This window comes from Trachypithecus francoisi, unplaced genomic scaffold, assembly GCF_009764315.1.
Source record: "Trachypithecus francoisi isolate TF-2019V2 unplaced genomic scaffold, Tfra_2.0 Contig00089, whole genome shotgun sequence".
Lineage (NCBI taxonomy): Eukaryota > Metazoa > Chordata > Mammalia > Primates > Cercopithecidae > Trachypithecus > Trachypithecus francoisi.
The window spans coordinates 226,732-251,431 of NW_022680470.1; the positions used below are offsets into that span (position 1 = coordinate 226,732).

Genomic DNA, 24,700 nt, shown 5'->3' on the forward strand with positions numbered 1-24,700 from the left:
ATCCTAGTGGGTGTGAGGTGGTATTTCATTTTATTGCACTTTTGATTTGCATTTTTCTAACAAGGAGGTTAAACATCTTTTTATGTGCTTGTTGGCCGTTTGTGTGCATTATTTGGAGAAATGTCTATTCAGATCCTTTGCTCATTTTTAATTAGGTTATCTTTTTTATTATTGAGTTGTAAGAGTTCCTTATACATTCCAAATATCAGTTCCTTACAACCATGGGATTTTCAGTATCTTCTCCCATTCTATGGTTGTCCTTTTAGTTTCTTAATGGAGTCTTTTGAGACACAAAAGGTTTTGATTTTGATTATGTCTGATTTATCTGTTTTTCTTTTTTTTTTTTTTTCTTTTTTTTTTTTTTGAGATGGAGTCTCGCTCTGTCGCCCAGGCTGGAGTGCAGTGGCCGGATCTCAGCTCACTGCAAGCTCCGCCTCCCAGGTTCACGCCATTCTCCTGCCTCAGCCTCCCAAGTAGCTGGGACTACAGGCGCCGCCACCTCGCCCGGCTAGTTTTTTTTTTTTTTTTGTATTTTTTAGTAGAGACGGGGTTTCACTGTGTTAGCCAGGATGGTCTCGATCTCCTGACTTTGTGATTCACCAGTCTCGGCCTCCCAAAGTGCTGGGATTACAGGCTTGAGCCACTGCACCCGGCCTGATTTATCTGTTTTTCTTACGTTGCTTATGCTTTTGGCATCATATGTAAAAAACCAGTGTGTAACCCAGGTCATGATTTACTCCTGTGTTTCCTTCTAAAAGTCTTTTTTTTTTTTTTTTTTTTTTGAGACAGAGTCTCGCTCTGTCACCCAGGCTGGAGTGCAGTGGCGTGATCTCAGCTCACTGCAACCTCTGCCTCCCCGGTTCAAGCCATTCTCCTGCTTCAGCCTCCCACGTAGCTGGGATTACAGGCGTGTGTCACCACACCCAGCTAATTTTTGCATTTTTAGTAGAGACAGGGTTTCACCATGTTGGCCAGGCTGGTCCTGAACCCTTCACCTCAGGTGATCCGCCTATCTTTGCCTCCCAAAGTGGTAGGATTATAGGCGTGAGCCACCGTGCCCAGCCTCTTCTAAAAGTTTTTAGTTTTAGCTCCTAATTGAAATGTATTTTCCACTTTGAGTGGATTTTTATACAATGTGTGACAGGTTGTGTCAGGAGGCCTGCAGACCACCCTCCATCCCCCCGACTGGCTGGGAGGACTCTCAGGGCTTGGTAGTTGTTGCACTGAAGGTTATGACTCCTTGCAGCCGAAAGAGAGAGTCAGATCAGCAAAGGGAAAAGGCACAAGGGTGGAGTCCAGAGAAGCCAGGTGTAAACTTGTAGTTGTGCCCTGCTAGTGGAATTGCACGGGACGCGCTTATTTCTCCCAGCGATGATGTGTGACAGCACACACAAAGTGTGGCTCCCCAGGGCAGCTCCCCAGAGCCTTGGGATCCTGGGTTTTTAGTGGGGGCCGGTCACGTGGCTGACCTTGGCTACTCAGACTCTAGGCCCTCAAAACACACACAGGAGGTCACCATTAGTCACCTTGTTAGCAGAGACTGTCTGGTGAGAGTGGTACAGCAGTAGGCTCTGGGTCCCAGGCACACAAAAACATACTCTCTAGGCAGGACACTCCCAAGGTTCAGAGCTGGTTCCTGGGATGGCCTCAGTCAGTCCTGAAGATAGGCTTTCTTGGGGATGTGCAGAGTTTCACTCTCCCCAGCCTGCTGAATTAACCCTTTCCTGCTCGCGGGTCCACCTGGATTCTCTCGCATGTGCATATCCGGTTGTCAGTACTGTTTGTTGGAAAGATGGTCTTTCCCCATCGAATTGTTTTGGCACCCGATTGAAAATCAATTGTGAGTTAACTTCTGGACTCTTAATTCTATCCCACTGACTCTGTCTGTCCTCTGTCTATGAGTATTTTCTCATAGTCTCTTAATCTGTCTATAAACTGCTAATGTTCCCTTTTTCATTCTTAATGCTGGTAATTCCTCCTTCTGTCTTTTTTTTTTTTTTTTTTTTTTTTGAGACAGAATCTCACACAATCTTAGCTTACTGCAATCTCCACCTCCCGGGTTCAAGCTACTTCTGGCTAATTTTTGTATTTTTAGTAGATACGGGGTTTCACCGTGTTGGCCTGTCTGGTCTTGAACTCCTGACCTCAAGTGATCCGCCTTCTTCAGCCTCCCAAAGTGCTAAGATTACAGGAGTGAGCCACCGTGCCTGGCCTGCTTCTGTCTTTTTTCTTTGTTATTCTTGCTGGGCATTTATTTTTAGCTTTATTTTTTATTATTTATTTACTGAACAGCTTTGTCTTTGTTGATCACCCTTGATTATACGCTTGTTTTCTGTTTCATTAACTGTTGCATTTATTTATTTATTTACTTATTTTGAGACAGAGTCTTGCTCTGTCACTCAGGCTGAAGTGCAGTGGCACCATCTTGGCTCACTGCAAGCTCCACCTCCCAGGTTCAAGCAGTTCTCCTGCCTCAGCCTCCCAAGTAGCTGGGACTACAGGTGTGCAGCACCACACCCAGCTACTTTTTGTATTTTCAGTAGAGACGGGGTTTCACCATATTGGCCAGGCTGGTCTCAAACTGCTGACCTCATGATCTGCCCACCTTGGCCTCCCAAAGTGCTGGGATTACAAGCGTGAACCACCGCACCCAGGTGCTTTTAGTTCTTTTTCTTCTATTTTGAGGGGAGTTTATTTTGGTGTTTGTAATTTGTGATGAATGTTTGGTAAGTATTATGATTTTTATCCTTTTTACTTTTCTAATGCAGGCATCTAAAGCTCCCAGCTTACTGTTAACTTGCCTTTTCCTTCTTCCTGTAAGCGTGAATATGTAGTGTTGTCATGTTCACTTAAAATGGGTTTTTCCTCGTTTGGTTTTTTAAATAGAACTTTTCTTTTTCTCTTTTTTGTTGATTAGAAAAGCAACATAAAATCATCAAACAATTTTCCAAAGTAAGCACGCTGAAAACACAGGCGTGGCATTAGGAAGGCCCAGTGCCTGCAGTGCAATCACAGAGATGGCGCTGAGCAGCTGAGTACATTTTCTTCCAGACTTTTCTCTTTCTAAAATTTTCATTATTTTAATTGCATATAGACCATGAGTCTTACATGAAAACAATCTATTTGGAAATTCTTTACGTTATTGAAGGGTGAATTAAAAACAGACTGTCAACTTTTCCACCTGAAAATTTTATGAAAAAGAAAAGCACCAAAATCACATAAGTCATGTTTCATGTACTTGTCGGACACGTCTACATTTACCCATGAATCAGGCTGTTTATAAAGCCATAGTGAGGAACACAAAAGGGATGAATAAAACCCAGAAAGTGATGGAGGGAGACTGTGTGAAGTCTTGGGGAAACACATTTGTGTTCTTGGTAAGCGAACTTCAAACCAACAGATTTAATAAGAGTAAGAATACGCTTAGCCAAGCATGGTGGCGCCTGCCTGTAGTCCTGGTTATCCAGAAGGCTGAGGCAGGAGGATCGATTGATCCTGAGAGGTCAAGGCTGCAGTGAACTGTGATCATGCCACTGCACTCCAGCCTAGGCGACAGAGCGAGACCCTGTCTCGAAAAAGGAATCTGTCAAAAACTTTAAAAAAAACCAAAAAACAAAAAAACCTTTTGAAATGATTACTGTAGACTGAAGAGCATTTTCAGATGCTGAAGTAGGGTTTTTGTTTTGTTTTGAGACAGCGTCTCGCTCTGTCACCCAGGCTGGAGTGCAGTGGCATCGTCATGGCTCACTGCAGCCTCAAACTCCTAGGCTCAAGTGATCCTCCCGTCTCAGCTGCCTGAGTAGCTGGGGCTGCAGGCTCATGCCACCACACCTGGCTAATTTTTAAATTTTTTGTAGAGATGGGGTCTGGCCGTTTTGTTCAGGCTGATCTTGAACTCTGGTCTCAAGTGATTCTCCCACCTCAGCCTCCCAAAGTGCTAGAATTGTAGGTGTGAGCCACCGTGCCTGGCTGAAGAAGAGTTTTTAAGATTTTACCAGATGTATCAGTCTTAGGTACAGCATTCTAGTTAAAAACTAAAAAGAAGAATTATGTTTCTCTGATGCTATTAGATGTTCTGCTTTGGTGTCTTATACGTCAGGCGTCCACACGGCAGGGTGGACTTGTGGTAAGTGTGTCTTGCTCTGCCTCACTTGCTGCTTTCAGAGAGATTTCTGGGTCTCACATAGCTATCGTGAAGTTGGCTGTATAAATATTTATAAACTGCAAAAGCAGTAAGAAAGCTCATGCAATTGTAAAAGTCATGCTTGGTTTGTACCCTTCAATTGTTTATTCAGAAAGTAATAAAGCACAGTGTAATTACAAAATTACTGTCTGGAAACAGGGAAATAATGAGCCCTGGCACCATTTTTCTGTCCCAGGAATTACTTTGGAAGCTCTTTGTCATGTAATTATGTTCCATCAAAGTCTTCCAGGCTTTTTCTGTGAATGGTAATTCAGTGTGCCTTTGTTGTGAACAATATGGGATTTGGGCTACAACCTCTTGTAACTTCTTTTTCTAGTTAATATCGTGCCTGCTTTCCTGAGTCTTTTTCTTCTTTCCTATTTGAATTCTGTCACAGGAGGGTGTGCCAGGGTGGATGCGTGTTTCGAGTCAGATGCATCCCTGTCCTCCAGGGGCTCACGGTCTGATTGGGAGTCAGATGCCGGCACAGTTCCATTGACTACGACTTTGGAGAAGACGTTTTGGGGCAGGGCAGCTGCAGGGCAGGAACGCGGGAGGGCGTAGGAGAGGTGCCGTGGGCGAGGAGGAGCAGCCCCTGGCATATGCCAGGCAGAGGAGGCTTGGTGCCGCCCTCAGAAGGCCGTCCCTGTTGCCGTGTCCCCGCAGGTGATCGCCATGATCAAAGGCCTGCAGGTGCTGATGGGCAGGATGGAGAGTGTGTTCAACCACGCCATCCGGCACACCGTCTATGCTGCACTGCAGGACTTCTCCCAGGTGACCCTCCGGGAGCCGCTGCGGCAGGCCATCAAGAAGAAGAAGAATGTCATCCAGAGGTCAGCCTTCCCCACGCCCTGTGCCCGCTGTGCCCACACGTCCTTGGATGAACTCGGGTTCAAACAACAGGAGCGTTAAATTCTCAAAAATGATTTCAATACATTTATCTTCAACCTCCAGATGCTCTCTTGGTGAATTACCTCTAAAAGTCATGCATAGGTCCAATGACTAACCCAAACAATGGACAGTAAGTCAACTGCAGAGTGTCTGGGGAGTCCGAGGACCCTAGGACAAGGGGCATTCATCCCAGGCTCACAGTGCCTGTGGGGGTCTCTGCACGGTGGAGCCCTGTTGCTAATGAGGCTGTGTTCCAAACCAGTCGAGAGACATGCCCAGGCTCCGGTCATGTGGGTGACTTCATGTCCCTGTTGCTTACTGGGGACAGCCAGCTGCAGGCAGGTGGGACCCCGCTCTGCTCCGGCCAGAGGCTGTGGTCTGCCCTCTCCCTGCCCACAGTGTGACTCAGAGCCACCTCACTGCTGCCCTGGGCTAACAGATGCGAACTGCAGCTCAGGGCAGTCTTCTGGGAGCAGTGATATTCTCCAGAAGGCAGGCTCCTTTTAAACTTTCCTGTTGGGCCGGTCCATTACCACATCCCTCCGTGGCCCCGGAGTAATTTGTTTTTTCGTGGGGGCTGTTCTGAGAGCCTGGTAGTTGGGCAAGGAGATGGTGTGATTGGGAGGCTGGGGGTCTTGGCCTCCGGGCCTTGCTGATCACTTGGTGGGGTGTTCAGTGTCCTGCAGGCCATCAGGAAGACCGTGTGTGACTGGGAAACGGGGCACGAGCCCTTCAATGACCCAGCCTTGCGGGGTGAGAAGGACCCTAAGAGTGGCTTCGACATAAAAGTGCCACGCCGCGCCGTGGGACCCTCCAGCACCCAGGTTCTCGTCCCTTGAGCCCCGCTTGCGCTCTCTCCCTGGGGACCCACCCTGAGCTGCGAGTGGGTGGGGCTGGTGAGGCAGGGGTTAACTGAGGTCCCCGCTGCCCACTCAGGCAGGGAAAGCGGCGCGCGCCTGTGGTTTCTGCTGCTTCTCTGTTTCCTACCCAAGTGAGTCGGGAGCGTGAGCGAGTCGTGCCTTGATTGTCAGATGTGTCACGTGCACTAAGAAGGATTCTGACTCCATTTCAACTCCCGTCCCAAAAACGTGGGCACACGTCCACGTGTCCGTATTCGTTCTGTGTTTCTCGATGGGTGTTTGAATGTCTATAATCTTCACGTTGGGTCTGCAAATGACCCTCCTACAGATGGGGCGTGGGAAACTGAGGTGCTGCTTGCGTGTCCTCTTGCCGTGTCCTGAGCTGCCCACTGTCCTGTCTCCTGGTGTGTTCAGGCCTCCCCGAGGTGCTTCTCAGGACGTTCACACCCGGTTTAATCCACACGCTGCGCCTGCCCTCCGTCCTGGGGCTGGTGTTCTCCCTCATCCCTGCTGGAGGCTTTTAATCTCTTCTGCCACTCTTCCGGAAAGTCACCAGCAGTGCTCGCTGCTGGCTCTGCAGGAGGGTCAGGGGGACGGCCCTCGGCCTGCGCGTGGTGCCGGCCCCCCTCCCTGCCTCCCTCTGCGTGCGTCCCGTGTCCCTGCCTGGGGTGTGTGTGTGTCGCGTGACTAACGTCTCTCTCCTGCCTCTCCCTCCTGTCTGTCCGTGTCTAGCTCTACCTGGTGCGCACCATGGCCGAGTCCTTGGGCTCTGCCGAGCTGCTCAGGCAGCTCAAGTCTCTGGGCATGGAGAGGCTCTTGCATGCGGTTAACACGTTTCTGAGGCAGTCGTGCACCTACCTACCCCTTTTAACCTTTGGTGGTAAGACATCATTTGTTTCTCTTGACGTTTGTGGCACAGAGGCGAGCGGCTATGCTGCGAGCTGTTCTTTCCCCGAAGCAGCAGCAACGTGGCCGCGTAGACAGGCGCCCGGACCCCCTGGGGAGCTGGTGCGGGGCCCTCCCGGCCAGGGCATAGCAGAGCAGTCCTTCTCTTGTGGGCTTTCTGAGTTTGGCGTAACTAATGTACCGTGTATATTTTCTCCCCCACAAATGTTTCCTTGGATAATCCAGCTTTACATGGTGAGAACCATGCTAGAGTCCCTCATTGCAGACAAAAGTGGTTCCAAGAAAACCTTGAGAAGTAGCCTTGAGGGGCCCACCATATTGGACATAGAAAAATTTCATCGAGAGTCATTCTTCTACACTCACTTGATAAATTTCAGTGGTAAGAGATACTGCTGACCAGCATCCGGCCCGGCATGTCCTAACACCACTAACACCGTCTAGTGCTTCCGCCTGCCTGACCACCCCCGCCCCGTCCCTTGGTGCACCCAGACGGTGACTCGTCCTGCCCTCTGTGGCGGCAGCTGCACGTCCCTGGCCTGAGCTCGCTCCACAGGGTGTGGCCCCTACAAGGGTATGAGCCGAGGAGCCTGGGCTGGCCCTGCGACATGAACAGAAAATCTTTTCAACCCGTGTGGAGTCAGAAACACGGGCGAATGTAATGTGGTGCCTGAGTTGAGACACAGGCATTGATAAATACCAGAAATGGCCCCCGCAGTCCATGACGTGGGAGAAGGTAGCAGGTGCCCTGTGCCAGGCAAGCCTATCCTGGGTGACGCCCGGCCACCTTGACCGGCCACCTTGACTGGCCACCGGTGGGTGCGCTCTCTGCCCTCCGTGTGTCTGCCCCATGTCCTCATCGAGTCGTCCGTGTCCACCTCTTGCTCAGAACAGGAACCCTGCTGTCTTGGCTGGGGTGCTGCAGGTATTGGAGGAAATCGTACCATTTTTGCTGTTAACTCCATGAAAGGATGGAGTTCGAGCATGGGCTCTTCTAATCTGTCTCATTTTTGTATTAGCCAGACCTCCCTGAGGGTGCCTCTAATGCTGCAGCCTGGACATTGGTTTTTATCCTAAGCAAAAGTAAAGAAGTCCTGTTTGTTTTTTTGTTTCGTTTTTTGTTTTTTTGTTTTTTGAGATGAAGTCTTGCTCTGTCGCCCAGGCTAGAGTACAGTGGGGCGGTCTCAGCTCATTGCAACCTCTGCCTCCCAGGTTCAAGAGATTCTCCTCCCTCAGCCTCCCGAGTATCTGGGATTACAGGCGCCCGCCACTGCGCCCGGCTAATTTTGTATTTTTGGTAGAGACGGGGTTTCACCATGTTGGCCAGGCTGGTCTCGATCTCCTGACCTTGTGATCCACCCGCCTCAGCCTCCCAAAGTGCTAGGTTTACTGGCATGAGCCACTGTGCCCAGCCAGAAGTCCTGTTTTTATGTCTCATTTTGAAAAGAGCATTTTTAGGTAAAACACAGTGGTTCACACCTGTTAATCCTAACCCTTTGGAAAGCCAAGGCAGGAGAATCACTTGAAGCCGGGAGTTTGAGACCACCCTGGGCAACATGACGAGACCCCCATCCCTACAAAAAATACAAAAATCAGCTAGGTTTGGTGGCACATGCCTGTGTTCTCAGCTACTCTGGAGGCTGAGGCAGGAGGATGGCTTGAGCCCAGGAGTTGAAGGCTGCAGTGAGCTGTGATCATGCCATTGCCTTCCAGCCTGGGTGACAGAGTGAGAGAGACTCTGTCTTTAAAAAAAAAAAAAAAAAGTCACTTTCTCCTGGATCCCACTGGAGGGCTAACAGGGTTGGTGAGGTGGCTTTACCTGCAGCCATGCCCAGCTGGCCCTGTCCCTAGTGCAAGGCCCCGGTGACCTGCCCCACTCCTGTCCATGCTGCATGGCTTGGGGCTGAGTGAGAAGGAGCAGGCACCCAACACATAGCCCCTTGTGTCATCTCTGCTAAAGGTTTTTCTTTTGCTTGCGGGATATAACGTGGTGGTGTTTGAACCCTCCCAGAAACGCTGCAGCAGTGCTGTGACCTTTCGCAGCTGTGGTTCCGAGAGTTCTTCCTGGAGCTGACCATGGGCAGGAGGATCCAGTTCCCCATTGAGATGTCAATGCCCTGGATCCTGACGGACCACATCCTGGAGACCAAGGAGGCGTCCATGATGGAGTGCGTGTCCTCCGGGCGGGTCTCCAGCCTTTGTGTGTGGTGACCAGGGGTCTCAAAAGAGGTGGAGGAGGATGGGACTGTTTCATTTGAAATCACGTTTCTGGGCCTGCACAAAATAGCAAGACCCCAATCTCTACAAAAATAGGAAGACCGGGCGCAGTGGCTCACACCTGTAATCCCAGCACTTTGGGAGGCCGAGGCAGGCAGATTACGAGGGCAGGAGATCGAGACCATCCTGGCTCACACGGTGAAACCCCGTGTTTTGTACTAAAAATACAAAAACACTAGCCGGGCGTGGCGGCGGGCGCCTGTAGTCCCAGCTGCTCGGGAGGCTGAGACAGCAGAATGGCGTGAACCCGGGAGGCGGAGCTTGCAGTGAGCTGAGATCGCGCCACTGCACTCCAGCCTGGTGACAGAGCAAGACTCCCTCCCAAAAAAAAAAAAAAAATTGAGAAAACTTATCCTGGTGTGCTGGCTGTTGCAGGAGGATTCCTTTACCACAGAAGTTTGTGGCTGCAGTGAGCTATGGATTGCACCACTGCATTCTAGCCTGGCCACGTAGCAAGACCTTGTCTCCAAAAAAAAAAAAAAAAAAGGTCATGTTTCCTGGGGTAAAACTTTAGAGATTAATGCAAGTAACTAACCAGTTTCTTGGCGTCAGACTGGAACTGAGAGCTCAGGCACAAGAACCAGTCACGTTCGTCCTTTGCATGGGTGCTGGCTGGGACCCGGGGACTCGGCCTAGATCAGGGAGATGGATGAACCTGGACCTTCCCCAGGCCTTTGTAGTGCAGGCCCTGTGAGGTGGCCATGCCCGGGAGCTGCCATGTGGGGATCCTGTGGCCGGCCTCGTGTGTGACAGCCTCTGACCCAGGTAAAGTGGGGAAAGGAGGTATTGATGGAACAGCTTTGTTTTGGGGGTGGGGACTCTGGACCTAGATGGAAGGGTCAGTCTTTCAAAATATGAAGTCCATGGAAGGGAAAGTGTTTGGAAAAGGGTGTGTCTCATGGTGGGCGACTGGGGAGCTGCCCAGCGGGTCCGTCTTCTGAGCACCATGAGTGGGAAGCCCCTGAGTTCCTCGTGTGTCAGTCCTCACACATCCCTCGTGGTGCCCAGGAGATGATGAGGACAGTCACTCTCTGTGGCTGTGGCATGGCCATGCCATCTGTGTGGGCAGAGTCTCTGATGGCTCGTTCCACAGCATTGGGGTGGCGTGAGGAGCTGGAACCAGCTCGGAGGCCTCTTTCAGGCATGCGCCTCCTTGCCCCTGGCCATGGCCTTTGTCCAGATATGAGGCAGTAGGAGACAGGCCTTCAACCATGGGCCCATGATGGACATGCTCCTGGTCAGCTGTGGGATCCAGGATCTTCATCTTTGGTTTTGTTTTTAAATGTTTAATGCTATCTATGTATTTCCGTCAGTGTAATTTTTTCTTTTTTCTTTTTTTTGAGGCAAGCCTTGCTCTGTTGCCCAGGCTGGAGTGCAGTGGCACAATCTCAGTTCACTACAACCTCCGCCTCCCAGGTTCAAGCAATTCTTCAGCCTCAGCATCCCAAGTAACTAGGACTACAGGCACGAGCCACCACGCCTGGCTAATTTTTGTATTTTTAGTAGAGATGAGTTTCATCACGTTGGCCAGGCTGGTCTCAAACTCCCGACCTCAAGTGATCTGCCCACCTTGACCTCCCAAAGTGCTGGGATTACAGGCATGAGCCACCGCACCTGACCACCTTTGTTCTTTTCCAGTCAGTTCATTTGTCCCCCTCCCCGCTCCCAACAGAGACAAGGTCTTGCTTTATTGCCAAGGCTGGAGTGCAGTGGTGCGAAGACAGCTCACTGCAGCTTCAACCTTCCAGGCTCAGGCGATCCTCCTGCCTCAGCCTCCTGAGTAGCTGGGACTACAGGCATGCACCATCACACCTGGCTAATTGTTTTGTGTTTCGTGGAGATGGGGTCTTGCAGTGTTGTCCAACCTGGTCTCAAACTCCTGGCCTCATGTTACCTTCCTGCCTGGTCCACCTAAAGTGCTGGAGTTCATTCTCTATCTTTTTTTTTGGATAGAGTCTCACTCTGTCACGCAGGCTAGAGTGCGGTGGCATGATCTCAGTTCATTGCAGCCTCGACCTCTCAGGCTCAAGTGATCCTTCTATGCTCAGCCTCCCAAGTAGCTGGGACTACAGGCATGCACCATCACACCCAGATAGTTTTTTGTAGTTTTGTTAGAGACAGTGTCTTGCCATATTGCCCACCTGGTCTCGATCTCCTGACCTCGTGATCCGCACACCTCAGCTCCACAAAGTGCTGGGATTACAGCCGTGAGCCACCAAGCCTGGCCCTTGGAGTTCATTCTTGAAATTAAAAAAATCTCAATTTTCTTGTTGTTAAAAAGGAAACGCTATGTACTTGTAGTGAAATATTTTAAAGTCTGCTAAGGGAGAAGATGCAGGCAGGTGGAGGCCCTTGACCGTGTGTGGCCTTGAGTGGGTGTGTGCTGTCCCCAGGTGTCCTCACAGCCTGGTGGGTGTGGCAGCCACCTCAGGCGCAGCCACCAGGGGCTTTCACAGGAGTACTGTGTGATGTTTGGAGTGAAAATTGTTTTTCCTTACGTGAGAGGTGAAAAGTGGAGTTGAGTTTCTGAGGTGGGGGGAGGCCATCGGAGCTGCAAGTGCGGGGCGGAGGCTGCTGGTGACTGCTGTGTCCTCTGCAGGTATGTGCTCTACTCCCTGGACCTGTACAATGACAGCGCCCACTACGCGCTCACCAGGTTCAACAAGCAGTTCCTCTACGACGAAATCGAGGCCGAGGTGAGGCCCATGCAGCTTCGTTTCTGTTCATTTCTCTCAATTAAATCTCCTTTCTCATTTTTTCTTCCAAATATTAAACGTTCCCTAAAACATAAGACAACGTAAACCGAGAAGCGAGCATGTGGGAGCAAGCCCTTCCTCTGTGGGTCTGCTGCCGCGCTCAGTGCGGGGTGATGAACCTTATTCTCCACGTCGCCGCCTCTGCCCTCTCACAAAGACCACCTGAAAATGGTGCTTCAGGGACCTTATTCTCCACGTCGCCGCCTCTGCCTTCTCACAAAGACCACCTGAAAATGGTGCTTCAGGGAGATGCCACAGGTCCCCAGCCCTGCAGGATGGCTGGAGGGCAGATGCCCTTCTTGACCCTGTTGGCCGTGCACCCTAGGTCCTGGGTCCCGCTTGCCACCAAGCACAGGTGTTCTCCTCACAGTTCCAGGAGGTAGTACTAGTCCCATCTGCACGTAAGGGTCTTTTGGGGGTGTCTCCTGACCAATTGCACACCTAGAACAGCCGCTTTGCTCCAGGGAAGGCCCAGGGGCGGCCCTCAGTGGTGTCTCCTGGAGTGCACAGTAGGTGGAGCTGTCCCAGGCAGGCACCCACGTGCAGTGCTCAGTAGCGCCTTGTGGTCACTGCACACGGTGAAGAGAGACTTGTTGATTCTCTCTTGCATTTCAGAGAATGGGAATGTTTTTCTCCCTCAGTAAGACTGGCTCTAGCCTGGTTTTCTGTGGCTGTGTGCTGGTCACTCCTGGCCACACCGCAGCTTATTTACTGTGCTGTTGTTCGACAGGAAGATTAGTTTCTTTTTCATTTTTTGAGGTGGAGTCTCGCTCTGTAGCCCAGGCTGGAGTGCGGTGGTGCGATCTGGGTCACTGTAACCTCCGCTTCTCGAGTTCAAGCGATTCTCGTGCTTAGCCTCCCTAGTAGCTGGGACCACAGGTGTGTGCCACCACACCAGGCTAATTTTTTGTATTTTTAGTAGAGATGGGGTTTTGCCATGTTGGCTGGGCTGGTGAACTCCTGACCGTAAGTGATTTGCCCACCTCGGCCTTGCGAAGTGCTGGGATTACAGGTGTGAGCCACCACGCCTGGCCTAGTTTCTTTTTCCTAATAAGAGCCTCAGGCCGGGTGCAGTGGCTCACACTTGCAATCATGGCACTTTGGGAAGCCGAGGCAGGTGGATCACGTGAGATCACGAATTCAAGACCAGCCTGACCAGCATGGTAAAACCTTGTCTCTACTAAAAATACAAAAAATTAGCCCAGCATGTTGCTGGGCACCTGTAATCCCAGCTACTCAGGAGGCTGAGGCAGGAAAATCACTTGAAGCTGGGAGGCAGAGCTTGCAGTGAGCTGAGATCGCACCGCTGCACCCCAGCCTGGGTGACAGAGCAGGACTTTTATCTCAAAAAAACAAAAAAGCCTCAGTTGCCTTAACGAAACATTTTGTTTTTCACCTTGTTATTTGATCTTGCTTTAGGGAATCACACTATAACATGTGCTTTCTTTTTCTTCAGGTGAATCTATGTTTTGACCAATTTGTTTACAAGCTAGCAGACCAGATATTTGCATATTATAAGGTTATGGCGGGAAGGTGAGTATCTGGTGTGTGATTTTGATACAAAACGTTTCATAATTTGATCTGACATTCCTATTACAATTTGTAGTGTATGAAAAACTTTGTCTTCTTTCTGTACTAGTTTGCTTCTTGATAAACGGTTACGATCAGAATGCAAGAATCAGGGAGCCACGATCCACCTCCCACCGTCTAACCGCTACGAAACGCTGCTGAAGCAAAGGCATGTGCAGGTGAGCTGGGGCCGGGCAGTGGTGAAGACGTAGAGTATGCGTTGGAAAGACTGAGTTTTCAGCTGGGTGCAGTGGCTCATGCCTGTAATCCCAACACTTTGGGAGGCCAAGGTGGGCAGATCACCTGAGGTCAGGAGTTCGAGACCAGCCTGTCCAACGTGGCAAAACCGTGGCTCTACTAAAAATACAAAAATTAGCTGGGCGTGGTGGTGCAAGCCTATAGTCCCAGCTGCTCTGGGATGCTGAGGCAGGAGAATCACCTGAACCCGGGAGGTGGAGGTTGCAGTGAGCTGAGATTGCACCACTGCACTTCAGCCTGGGCGACAAAGTTTTTTGAGACAGAGCCATCTCAAAAAAAAAAAAAAAGAAAGAAAAATTGAAATTTCTTATAGCTAACTAGATTTTACTAGATATCAGCAGGCCTTGTGACTGTGAACGTCCTTATAAATTATTAGGCATTGAAAGACACGCCCTTTCTGCTGGGTCACCTCACACTCAGGGAGCACCTGCAGCGTTCTGGACCTGCCCTGCGGCTCCTGGGGGCGGCATAGCCTGGAGCGGTCAGCCCTTCTCCAGGAGCCCAAAAGCCAGAGCTTAAAAAGAACGAAGGCCGGGCGTGGTGGCTCACCCCTATAATCCCAGCACTTTGGGAGGCCAAGGCGGGCAGATCACGAAGTCAGGAAATCAAGACCATCCTGGCTAACAGTGAAACCCCATCTCTACTAAAAATACAAAAAATGAGCCGGGCGAGGTGGCGGGTGCCTGTAGTCCCAGCGACTCAGGAGGCTGAGGCAGGAGAATGGTGTGAACCCGGGAGGTGGAGCTTGCAGTGAGCCGAGATCGCACCACTGCCCTCCAGCCTGGGCGACAGAGCGAGACTGTGTCTCAAAAAAATAAAAATAAAAGTAAATAAATAAAGGAATGGTGAGAAGCACTCATCAGCTCAGAATATCAGAGAAAACTTTCTCCTGGCCAGCAGAAAGAATTTAAAGATATACGGTGCTTATTTTTTACAGCTTTTAAAACAATGATACACATTGCATGCCTGTATCAAAACATGTCATGTACCCCATAAATATGTACCCTTACTGCATACGCAAAACATTAAAAAAAGAAAAATAGTTAAAAGTGATGTTACATCGCACACACAAAACTAGTAAAATGTGGAAAACTGTAAAACAAAATTGCACTTAATTCTACTCTCTGTACACCGATAATCACCATGCACGTTTTTGGACATTTTTCACCAGGGCTTTGTCATATTTTTACGTTGTCAGAACAACACTTAAGTATGAATATGTTCCTAGTATGTTGAAATAGGGAATAATTTACTCTTATTTATCATCATAACACCTGTAGAAAGACACATACAGGCTGCCGTGTCTGCAGGGAGATGGGTCCTGAACGGGTCCTGAACATGCTTGTAAAGGGTGTTGTTATTGACAGACCGGCTTCTCCAGGGTCTCTGGGGAGGCTTTTGTTGTTTTTGAGCTGCTCATGTCCACTCTTTCCCTGCCGTCCTTCCCTGTGTACGCCAGCTCCTCGGCAGGTCAATAGACCTCAATCGTCTGATCACGCAGCGTGTCTCAGCAGCCGTGTGTAAGTCCCTGGAACTGGCGATTGGACGATTTGAAAGTGAGGATTTGACCTCCATAGTTGTAAGTAATTTTACTTTGCCCTATTGATAAATTGGACTAAGGGTAGGTCCAGTTCTTGTATAGATAATAGAGATGCACTCACTGAGCATGGCCTATGCCAAGCCTCTTTTGCAGCATCTACACTCATGTTCACAATGCTAAATCGATTTTAACGAACACATAACCCCAGTCTTGAATCGTTAACTATGGCAAAAGGTAGCACACCGCTTAATAACATGTTTACATTTTAGTATTAACGAGCTAGGAGATAAAAATGTTTGACTTTGACCAGTGTGGTGGCTCATGCCTGTAATCCCAGCACTTTGGGAGGCTGAGGCAGGTGGATCATTTGGGCTGTGGAGTTCGAGACCACCTTGGCCAGCATAATGAAACCCCATCTCTACTAAAACTACAAAAATTAGCTGGGCGTGGTCGTGGGCACCTGTATTCCCAGCTACTCGGGAAGCTGAGGCAGGAGAGTTGCTTGAATCCAGGAGGCGGAGGTTGCAGTGAGCCGAGATCACGCCACTGCACTCCAGCCTGGGAGACACAGCAAGACGCCGTTTCAAGAAAAAAAAGAAATGTCTTGTTTAGGGACCGAGAGAGCCCACAAGACCCTTCCTGCTAATTCCTCTACCCCTACATTTCACTCGGCTCAGTTCATCTCAGCTCCAGGTAAGGTCTAATCCTTCTCCTGTTACCTGGACCTTCAGGTTTCCCAGTGAGGATGTGTGTTCAGGGCCAGCGTTCCCTCCTCACCCTCTCTGGGCCCTCAGCCATTTTTCGGCTGCCTCCCGGAGCCTGCAGAGCAAGCCGCTTCCTTCAGAGGGTCCGTGGATTCTCCTGGCTTTCCTGTTATGTCCCTGTGGAATTCCTTGAAGCCAGAGTTTGCAGTGTGAGTCTTCACTCACTGCTCTGTTCGTCGGAGTGGGAGCTGCAGGTTAGACCCGCCTCTGTCTCTGCCGTTTTTCCCTGTGTCTCTGTCAGAATTTGAACACAGGAAGGGGCAAGACTAAGGAACAGGAAAACAGGCATTAAAAACATCTGAACTGGGGAACAGAGAAAAGTGAAAATGGATGTAACAGAAAAGAGCGTAAGAAAGTGGAAAACAGTGGAAAGACCTAACGTGTCACCGGAGTGTTAGAGGAGGTGAGAGAGCGTGTGGCATCACGGAAGATGAGAGAGAGTGTGGCATCACGGAAGGTGAGAGAGAGCGTGGCATCACGGAAGATGAGAGAGAGCGTGGCATCACGGAAGGTGAGAGAGAGCGTGGCATCACGGAAGGTGAGAGAGAGCGTGGCATCACGGAAGGTGAGAGAGAGCGTGGCATCACGGAAGGGTTGTCTGAAGAGAAGATGGCAGAAAGACCTTAACGTGGACAGAAGACACCGGCCTGCCACTGAGGTGCGCCACCCAACTGCACATGCTGGAGCCAGGGCCAGAGCCACAGGGGGACCTCAGTGAGCGGGCCCCCGAGCCACAGCTCTGTGGATCACCTGACCACCCCCAACTCTGACCCTCGGCCTCGGTGCCTTTGGATCTTGAGGATGTGATCAGAGCTAGTGTGCAGTAAGCCTGAGCAGGCCGGTTGTCTTCCCTTCTCCAGTGCACGGTCATTGGTCCATGGCCACACATCTGTTTCCATTGGGGGAACCAGGGGAGGGTTTACACTATGCGTTTTCTAACAAAATGCATGAGGTCCTTTCTCCCCTTCACCCAAGGAGCTCTGGGTCCGAGAACTGGTTGAGGAGCCGTGATTTCTTGTATGGTGATTGAAGTTAGGCTTGTACTGGGTAGGCCTAGGGCTTTTCCCTTTATCCAGACCAAATGAGGCTTCCAAAGGCTGGTCGTTTGTGCCAGCCCTGGGGATACCACCATCTGCTAGTCCACACTGGCACTCCTGTGGGTCAAGCCATTTGAGTTCACGTGGGTTGTGCTGCCCACCACCTGGCACCATTGGAGTTGAGGAGCCCCGGCTGATGGCCTACAGAGGATAACTTAGAACTCTTCAAAGATGCCTTAGGTGAAATCGGGATTGATGCTGCTGACTCTGGAATTGAATAAATCAAAATTCCCTCCGAAGACAAAGCTGCCCGTAGGAGAAGCTGCTGGGAATAGCATGTAAGCTGTAAGGGCTAGGGTCGTGGCGGAGGGGAGCCTGAGAGGCAGGTCTCAGAAGGTTTGAGCCAGCGCTGTTACTATTGGCCCTGACCAACCCCTCTTCCTCTTCAGAAGCGTGAGAGAGCTTATTTCACTTCCAGTCGAGCCGCAGGTAAGGATCATGGTCCAATCCCCTTTAGACGTTTTACAGCAAAAAAGAAAATGGAAGTGCACAGCATTGTCCCTGCAGGCAGCGGAGGCACACCAGACACCCCCATGGACCGTGCAGACTGGAACCTCGTTTTTCACCGTCAGCTAAAAGAGATTAAGCAAGTAGTAGCTGCTGTGAAAGAATAATATAAATCAAAATTTTTAGAAATCCAGAAATAGGCTAGGCACGGTAGCTCACACCTGTAATCCCAGTACTTTTGGAGGCCGAGGTGGGTGGATTGCCTGAGGTCAGGAGTTCAAGACCAGGCTGGCCAACATGGTAAAACCCTGTCTCTACTAAAAATACAAAAAGTAGCCAGGCGTGGTGGTGGGCGCCTGTAATCCCAGCTACTTGGGAGGCTGAGGAAGGAGAATTGCTTGAACTCAGGAGGCAGAGGTTGCAGTGAGCCAAGATTGTGCCATTGCACTCCAGCCTGGGTGACAAAGCAAGACTCTGTCTCAAAAAAAAAAAAAAAAAAAAATCCAGAAATAAGCTTATAGGAAAAAAGAAAGTTTTGAAAAGAGAAGTGATGAAAACTCATGAAAAAAATTGAAAAGAAAAAGAGATTTCAGGCCGGGCGCGGTGGCTCAAGCCTGTAATCCCAGCACTTTGGGAGGCTGAGGTGGGCGGATCACAAGGTCAGGAGATCGAGACCATCCTGGCTAACACGGTGAAACCCCGCCTCTACTAAAAACAAAAAATTAGCAGGACGTGGTGGCGGCGCCTGTAGTCCTAGCTACTCGGGAGGCTGAGGCAGGAGAATGGCGTGAACCCAGGCGATGGAGCTTGCAGTGAGCTGAGATCATGTCCCTGCCCTCCAGCCTGGGTGACAGAGCGAGACTCCGTCTCCAAAAAAAAAAAAAAAAAGTACATTTTTAAAAGCAAAAAGAAATTAAAGCAAATTTGAGAGGAAATGATGCTGTCAAATGATCATCATGATGGAGGATGAAGAGTCAACATACCTGTCATACAGGTTCCTCAAGAAGAAAACCAAAGCAGCGGAACAGGGCTGACTGGCGTTTACTTCAAGAAAATGTTGGTAAAATAGAAGACGCCTTGAAAGTGTCTGTTAAAAGCATACATCATGTACTTGGTAAAGCGGATCCCAACTGGTCAACACTTAGAAATACGGCATCTTAGACTGGTTGAAGATTAGAAAAAAAAATAACAATATGTTAAAAATGGTATTGCAGGGAAAGTTTTGGACTTTCCAGATGAGGAAGAAGTCCTTGGGCTGTCTGAGCAGGGCAGGCAGGGAAGGAAAATCCGATTGTCCTCGGACCTTCGCCGGAGCCAAGGAAAGGAAGTGTGAATCGAGGGTTTGGTCGCCAGTCAAATCGACCTTCTGAGAAGAAAGGCTGCAGACAGATGGTCACGAACGTGCCAGGGCTCGGAGGATTGTTCGTTCCTGAAGAACAGACCTTGGCTGGCAGACACTGGGCGCTGGTGGGCACCGTGCATGTCCCTGTGAGCATCTCTGCACTGCGGAGCAGGGCTCTGCGTGTTCGCCGTTGGAGGCAAACAGGCTGGGACTCAGAGACCTGGAGCGGCCTTTTTTTTGCGAGTGTAATTTGGTACAGGCCATGGTGTTTCTGTTGGCATCGGCCAAATATGATTTTGAGTAAAATTTTAGTCAAAGCTTTGACCGAGGCCATGACTGTCCAACAGAAATAGAATGCAAGTCAGATCCGTAATTTGAAATTTTCCTATGGTCACATTAGAAAAGGAAATAGGTGAAGTTATTTTCCATAATGTGCTTCATCCACTGCATCCCCATATTATCAGTTCACCACGTCATTCCTATGGCATTATAATTGAGGTGGATATTTGCTAGTCTGTTTCATCCTACTCAGTCTTTGAAATCTGGTGTCTCGTGTAGCGCCCTCAGGTGGTGGCAGCTGTGCTCTGGCCCCACCTGCCACATTGGACAGTGCAGCCTGGACCAGCTCCAGAGCAGCACACGTGAGGTCTTGCAAGGCCTGTGAGAACGAGCGCCCCTGCCCTGCCACCCACACGTGCTTTTCAGGGTCTCCAGGCACCTCAGAGAAAGCTGGCTCAGCTCCAATGCCCAGGGAGATGCAGCCACCGGCTGGGCTTATGCTGCAGGGCGGGGCTGGGGCTCAGCGGGCGCATGGGGGGAAGGGTGGCAGTAGCAGGCCACACGTGCACTGCCTCACAGGGTGCTGGACGGCAGGGGTAGGTGGCGTGGAGGTGACTGCAGTGGAGAAAGGCGTGGCCCAGTGGGAGTGACTGCGAAAAGGTGGGGTGCCCTTCAAGAAGCAAGCTTATGTCACCTGTCAGAGCCTACGCTTGCTGGCACCGTGAGGCCTGGGTGGGATTTTCCAGCCTGGACCAGCTCTGTCACCCATCCGTCTTTGGTCCCACAGGAGCTGGATGGCCTGTTGGAAATCAACCGCATGACGCACAAGCTGCTGAGCCGGTACCTGACGCTGGACAGCTTCGACGCCATGTTCCGGGAGGCCAACCACAATGTGTCAGCGCCCTACGGGAGGATCACCCTGCACGTCTTCTGGGAGCTCAACTACGACTTCCTGCCCAACTACTGCTACAACGGCTCTACCAACCGGTGAGTGTGCCCGCCACGCAGGCACCCACGGGAGGAGCTCAGGGACCCCCGTCCCCGCAGGCTTCCTCCACGGCACCAGGTCCCTGTCTCCCCACTCTTCCCGCTCCCCATCACTTCTCAACATGAAGAGCACACAGGCCCTCGGGTGGCTTCCATGTGCACAGGCAGCCTCAGGCCCACCCTTGCGTGGACGGTCGTGGCTTTGCACGTGGGGCTGGAATGGGCTGCATCTCCTGGCTTTCTGTCTGCTGATGGTAGAAGTGGGGTGACTCCTTCTCATGCTTCCGTGCTGGGATGTTGGGGTGTGGAGGAGCCACCCTCCCGCCCACCGCCCATGGACAACGTGAAGTGATGTGATTGGTGGTGAAACGGTGGATGCTGGCAGTATCCTGAGGTTCAGCCTCAGGGTAGGGCCTGAGTCCCGAGACAGCCCTGCCCTGGGCTCCACACACCGGGCAGCGGCCATTCTGGCTGAGGTTCCTTCTCTGTGCACTGAGTTCAGCTCCTACACAGTGTCAGCTCGTGCCAGGGACGTGTGTGTGTCACCCACCATGCCTTCCCATAGGCACCAGCAGCCCGGGGGGATGACTAGGGCACCAAGCAAGGTGCCTGGCCACCGATCTCCACCCAGAGGCAGAGGAGTGCAGGTGGTGCACGTGTGTGCACATGCGTGTGTTGGGAGCACTTTTACAAATAAGTGCTTGTGCTTGCCCCTGGATCTCTGCATCCGCCCACATGTGGCTGAATTCTTACCAACTCGTAGGCCCAGAGTTTTGTGTCTGGGGAGACAGGATGCTGAGCTCTGATGGCAGAAGAGAGGAGTGGCTGCCCCGCGGCCAATCCTGCCTGCCATGGCTGTCGTCCATTCAGGACCCCTGAGTGCAGGGCCACGTTTCCTATGGGGCTGTGGGTCAGGCCCAGGTACATTGCGTCACTGAGGCCATTCTCCAGGGTTGTGGCCACGCACTCTGCTGCAGGTGGCGGCACCTGGCTTGGTTTCCTCGGCTCAGGGGCCTCCAGGCTGGGCTGGGAGTGGTCCATGGAAACCAAGACGTGAAGACCACCATCTCTGTTTAACTCGCCTTTACGGTGTCCCTTTTCCTCAACATTTTTAAAAGATGTTTATGCTTGGAATTAATTGAAAAAATATTCTTACACAAGTAATGTATCAAAATTCTAGAAAAATGAGAAATCGGCCGGGTGCGGTGGCTCAAGCCTGTAATCCCAGCACTTTGGGAGGCTGAGACGGGCGGATCACGAGGTCAGGAGATCGAGACCATCCTGGCTAACACGGTGAAACCCTGTCTCTACTAAAAATACAAAAACTAGCCGGGCAAGGTGGCGGGCGCCTGTAGTCCCAGCTACTCGGGAGGCTGAGGCAGGAGAATGGCGTGAACCCGGGAGGCAGAGCTTGCAGTGAGCTGAGATCCGGCCACTGCACTCCAGTCGGGGCGACAGAGCGAGACTCCGCCTCAAAAAAAAAAAAAAGAAAAGAAAAGAAAAATGAGAAATCATGGATACATAGATGAGGAAAAAATGAGTGAACGCCCCCAGAGGTTTCGTTGGTAAAAATGTATTTGTCCTCTGAAGTGAGGCACGGGTGGCCCTCGGCCCCTCCATCCCCCGAGTCTGCACCCCAGCAGTACCACACACATCACAGCAGCAGGGAGGGACGGCCAGCTACCTCCTTCCCTACACCCCGGGAGGTGACGGGAATGCTCCTGTGTGCAGATCAGCACGGTGCACCCGGTGCCATGCGTGCAGCTGCTCAGAACCGTCTGCTGGGGCCTTACACCCAGGCAGCCGCACTCATCCGCACTGTGGACGGCAGGAGGCCCCTGGACACAGGCAGGCTGGTTCCATCTTATCTGGAACCCACCTTTGTGTGTGTCACCTGTTTCCCCAAGAGACCCAGAGCTGCTGCCTCTGGCCACACCTGTTGGGCAGAGGTCAGCATGCAGTGACCTGAGCCTCCTGGGTCCCTGGGGCCTGGGGACACTTGAGGTGCGAATCACAGGGAATCCTAGCTTGTCACAGGAGCATTTTCTGAGAAGAGCTCCGGTTTACTCAGCAACCTCCACCTCCCATGAGTGGTGGTAGAAGCCATTGTGTCTGCGTTTCCCACAGTCTTTGGTGGAATCAGGAAAGCTGTGTTATCTGGGAAAGGCATTTTAAAACAGGATTTTGTGTATCCAAGCTCTATGTCAAATCCTGAGAAGACACACAAAACCATGCTACCCGGAATTTTAGTCTCATGCCTGAGGGTTTTCTTTTTTTTTTTTTTTTTTTTGAGACGGAGTCTCGCTCTGTCGCCCAGGCTGGAGTGCAGTGGCCGGATCTCAGCTCACTGCAAACTCCGCCTCCCGGGTTCTCGCCATTCTCCTGCCTCAGCCTCCCGAGTAGCTGGGACTACAGGCGCCCGCCACATCGCCCGGCTAATTTTTTGTATTTTTTTTAGTAGAGACGGGGTTTCACCGTGTTAGCCAGGATGGTCTCGATCTCCTGACCTCGTGATCCACCCGTCTCGGCCTCCCAAAGTGCTGGGATTACAGGCTTGAGCCACCGCGCCCGGCCGCCTGAGGGTTTTCTGAGAGCTGCATGATGCAAGCCAGGACTTTGCTTGCTGCCTGGACTAACTTGCGGTTCGTGAGCTATGTGTGGTGGCTCTGGGAGGTGACCTAGGTTGTCTGCAACTGGAATTTAACCTGTATAGTGGATAAACGTGAGACAGTGCTGCAGCTCTGGAGAGAAGCTGGCAAAGGGTATTTCCGGGTCCAGAGTTAGGCCTCTTTTCCGGAAGACCATAGATGGAGGGCGTGTCCTCAGCGGGGTGCACCTGGAGCCCAAGGCCGCAACTGTCCCCTCACTGCTCGTGGTGACTTCTGTCCCGGGGGTGAGGTGGTGGCTGCCAGGTGTCCCCACTGCCATGTTGCCGTTTTTCTGTTTCAAAGTTATAAATAATTTGTCGGGAGATAATTTGAGATGGTATAAACAAACTCCCTCATTAAAATTTGACCCAGTCATTTTAACATCTGTTGATGATTCCTGCCCAAATCACTTATCTTCACACTGGTGGTTGAACAGCAGGGAGGTTTTTTTTTTTTTTTCTGTTTTCGAGATAGAGTCTTACTCTGTTGCCCAGGTTGGAGTGCAGTGGTGTGATCTCGGCTCATTGCAGCCTCTGCCTCCTGAGTTCAAGCGATTCTCCTGCCTCAGCCTCCCGAGTAGCTGGGACTGCAGGTACATGCCACCATGCCCAGCTAATTTTTATATTTTTAATAGAGACGGGGTTTCACTATGTTGGTCAGGCTGATCTCGAACTCCTGACCTGAGGTGATCTGCCTGCCTCAGCTTCCCAAAGCGCTGGGATTACAGGTATGAGCCACTGCGTCCAGCTGAGTTTCAACTCCTTCATTCCCTCTGCAGATACTAGCTGGAATTCTGCTATATGTGGTAGCATTTGTTTATTATTTCCTTATTTGTACGAACTCCGGGTTATCCGTTACTGTGGAGTTTTGAGGCTGGGGTGGGTGCGGTTTGGGCAGTGGGAGCCGCCTGGTTGGTTTCGGTCTCCTGGGGCCATCTCTGCTACTCTTTCTGTACCCCCAACCTTCTGCACCACAAGGTGTTCCAGGCTCATCTTGTACTTTTCCTGCTCAGTCCTTGCAACCTGTCGCTTCTCCAAGGATTCCTTCTAGTGTAGAATGGCATTGAGAGACCGAGTCTGGGTGTGCCCGGGCTCACTGTTCTCGGGGGTCCTTGTTTCCAGGTACTCTCAGTGGTCGGAGTGAGCACATCTCCGCATGTGGACTGTCCAAGCTTCCTGTGGCTGCCACATGCGGGGCGGCTTAAAGAATAGAAATCTGTTCTCCTACGGCTCTGGAGTGCTGAAGTCTGAATCATGGTGTCAGCAGGACCACGCCCCTCTGAGACACTGGGTAGAGCCGTTATTCTGGTGCTGACCTCAGTTCTGGGTGTTCTTGGCTTGCAGTGGCATCACTCCAGTCTCCTCTCTGTCTTCACTGGCCACTCTCCTTGTGTCTCTGTCTCTTCTCTTGTCACAAGGACTTCAGTCATATGGGGTCAAGGACCTACCCTGCTACTCCAGTATCACCTTGTCTTAGCCAGGCACATATGTGGTGACCCTCTTTCCAGCAACTTTCGCATTCTGAGGTACTAGGAGTGAGGACTGAACATATCTTTTTCGACAGTCTCACTCCGCCACCCAGGCTGGAGTGCAATGGTGCGATCTCGGCTCACTGCAACTTCCAGTAGGTTCAAGCGATTCTCCTGTCTCAGCCTCCTGAGTAGCTGGGATTACAGGCACCCACCACCACACCCGACTAATTTTTTGTATTTTTAGTAGATGGGGTTTCACCGTGTTAGCCAGTATGGTCTCGAACTCCCAACCTCAGGTGATCCGCCCACCTTGGCCTCCCAAAGTGCTGGGATTACACGTGTGAGCCTCCGCGTCTGGACGAACATATTGTTTTCAGAGACGCAATACAACGTGTACGTGTGTATTAGTCCATTTTCACACTGCTGAT

At 51.1% G+C, this 24,700-nt stretch overlaps 1 protein-coding gene across 9 annotated transcripts in view; it reads left to right on the plus strand.

Moving 5' to 3' along the window:
• The window catches only part of CYFIP1 (cytoplasmic FMR1 interacting protein 1), a 114,003-nt gene that overhangs the window by 56,886 nt on the left and 32,417 nt on the right, over window positions 1-24,700 (plus strand). For 6 of the 9 annotated variants that reach the window (XM_033224765.1, XM_033224603.1, XM_033224683.1 and 3 more), the window contains 9 exons: window positions 4,850-5,016; window positions 5,751-5,898; window positions 6,667-7,219; window positions 8,849-9,005; window positions 11,714-11,810; window positions 13,327-13,403; window positions 13,510-13,618; window positions 15,157-15,276; window positions 19,954-20,153. In XM_033224765.1, coding sequence (XP_033080656.1) covers window positions 4,850-5,016; window positions 5,751-5,898; window positions 6,667-7,219; window positions 8,849-9,005; window positions 11,714-11,810; window positions 13,327-13,403; window positions 13,510-13,618; window positions 15,157-15,276; window positions 19,954-20,153 — 1,628 coding nt within the window. The remainder of the gene's footprint in view (window positions 1-4,849; window positions 5,017-5,750; window positions 5,899-6,666; window positions 7,220-8,848; window positions 9,006-11,713; window positions 11,811-13,326; window positions 13,404-13,509; window positions 13,619-15,156; window positions 15,277-19,953; window positions 20,154-24,700) is intronic. The other 3 variants (XM_033225033.1, XM_033224856.1, XM_033224942.1) reach the window with 2 other exon arrangements.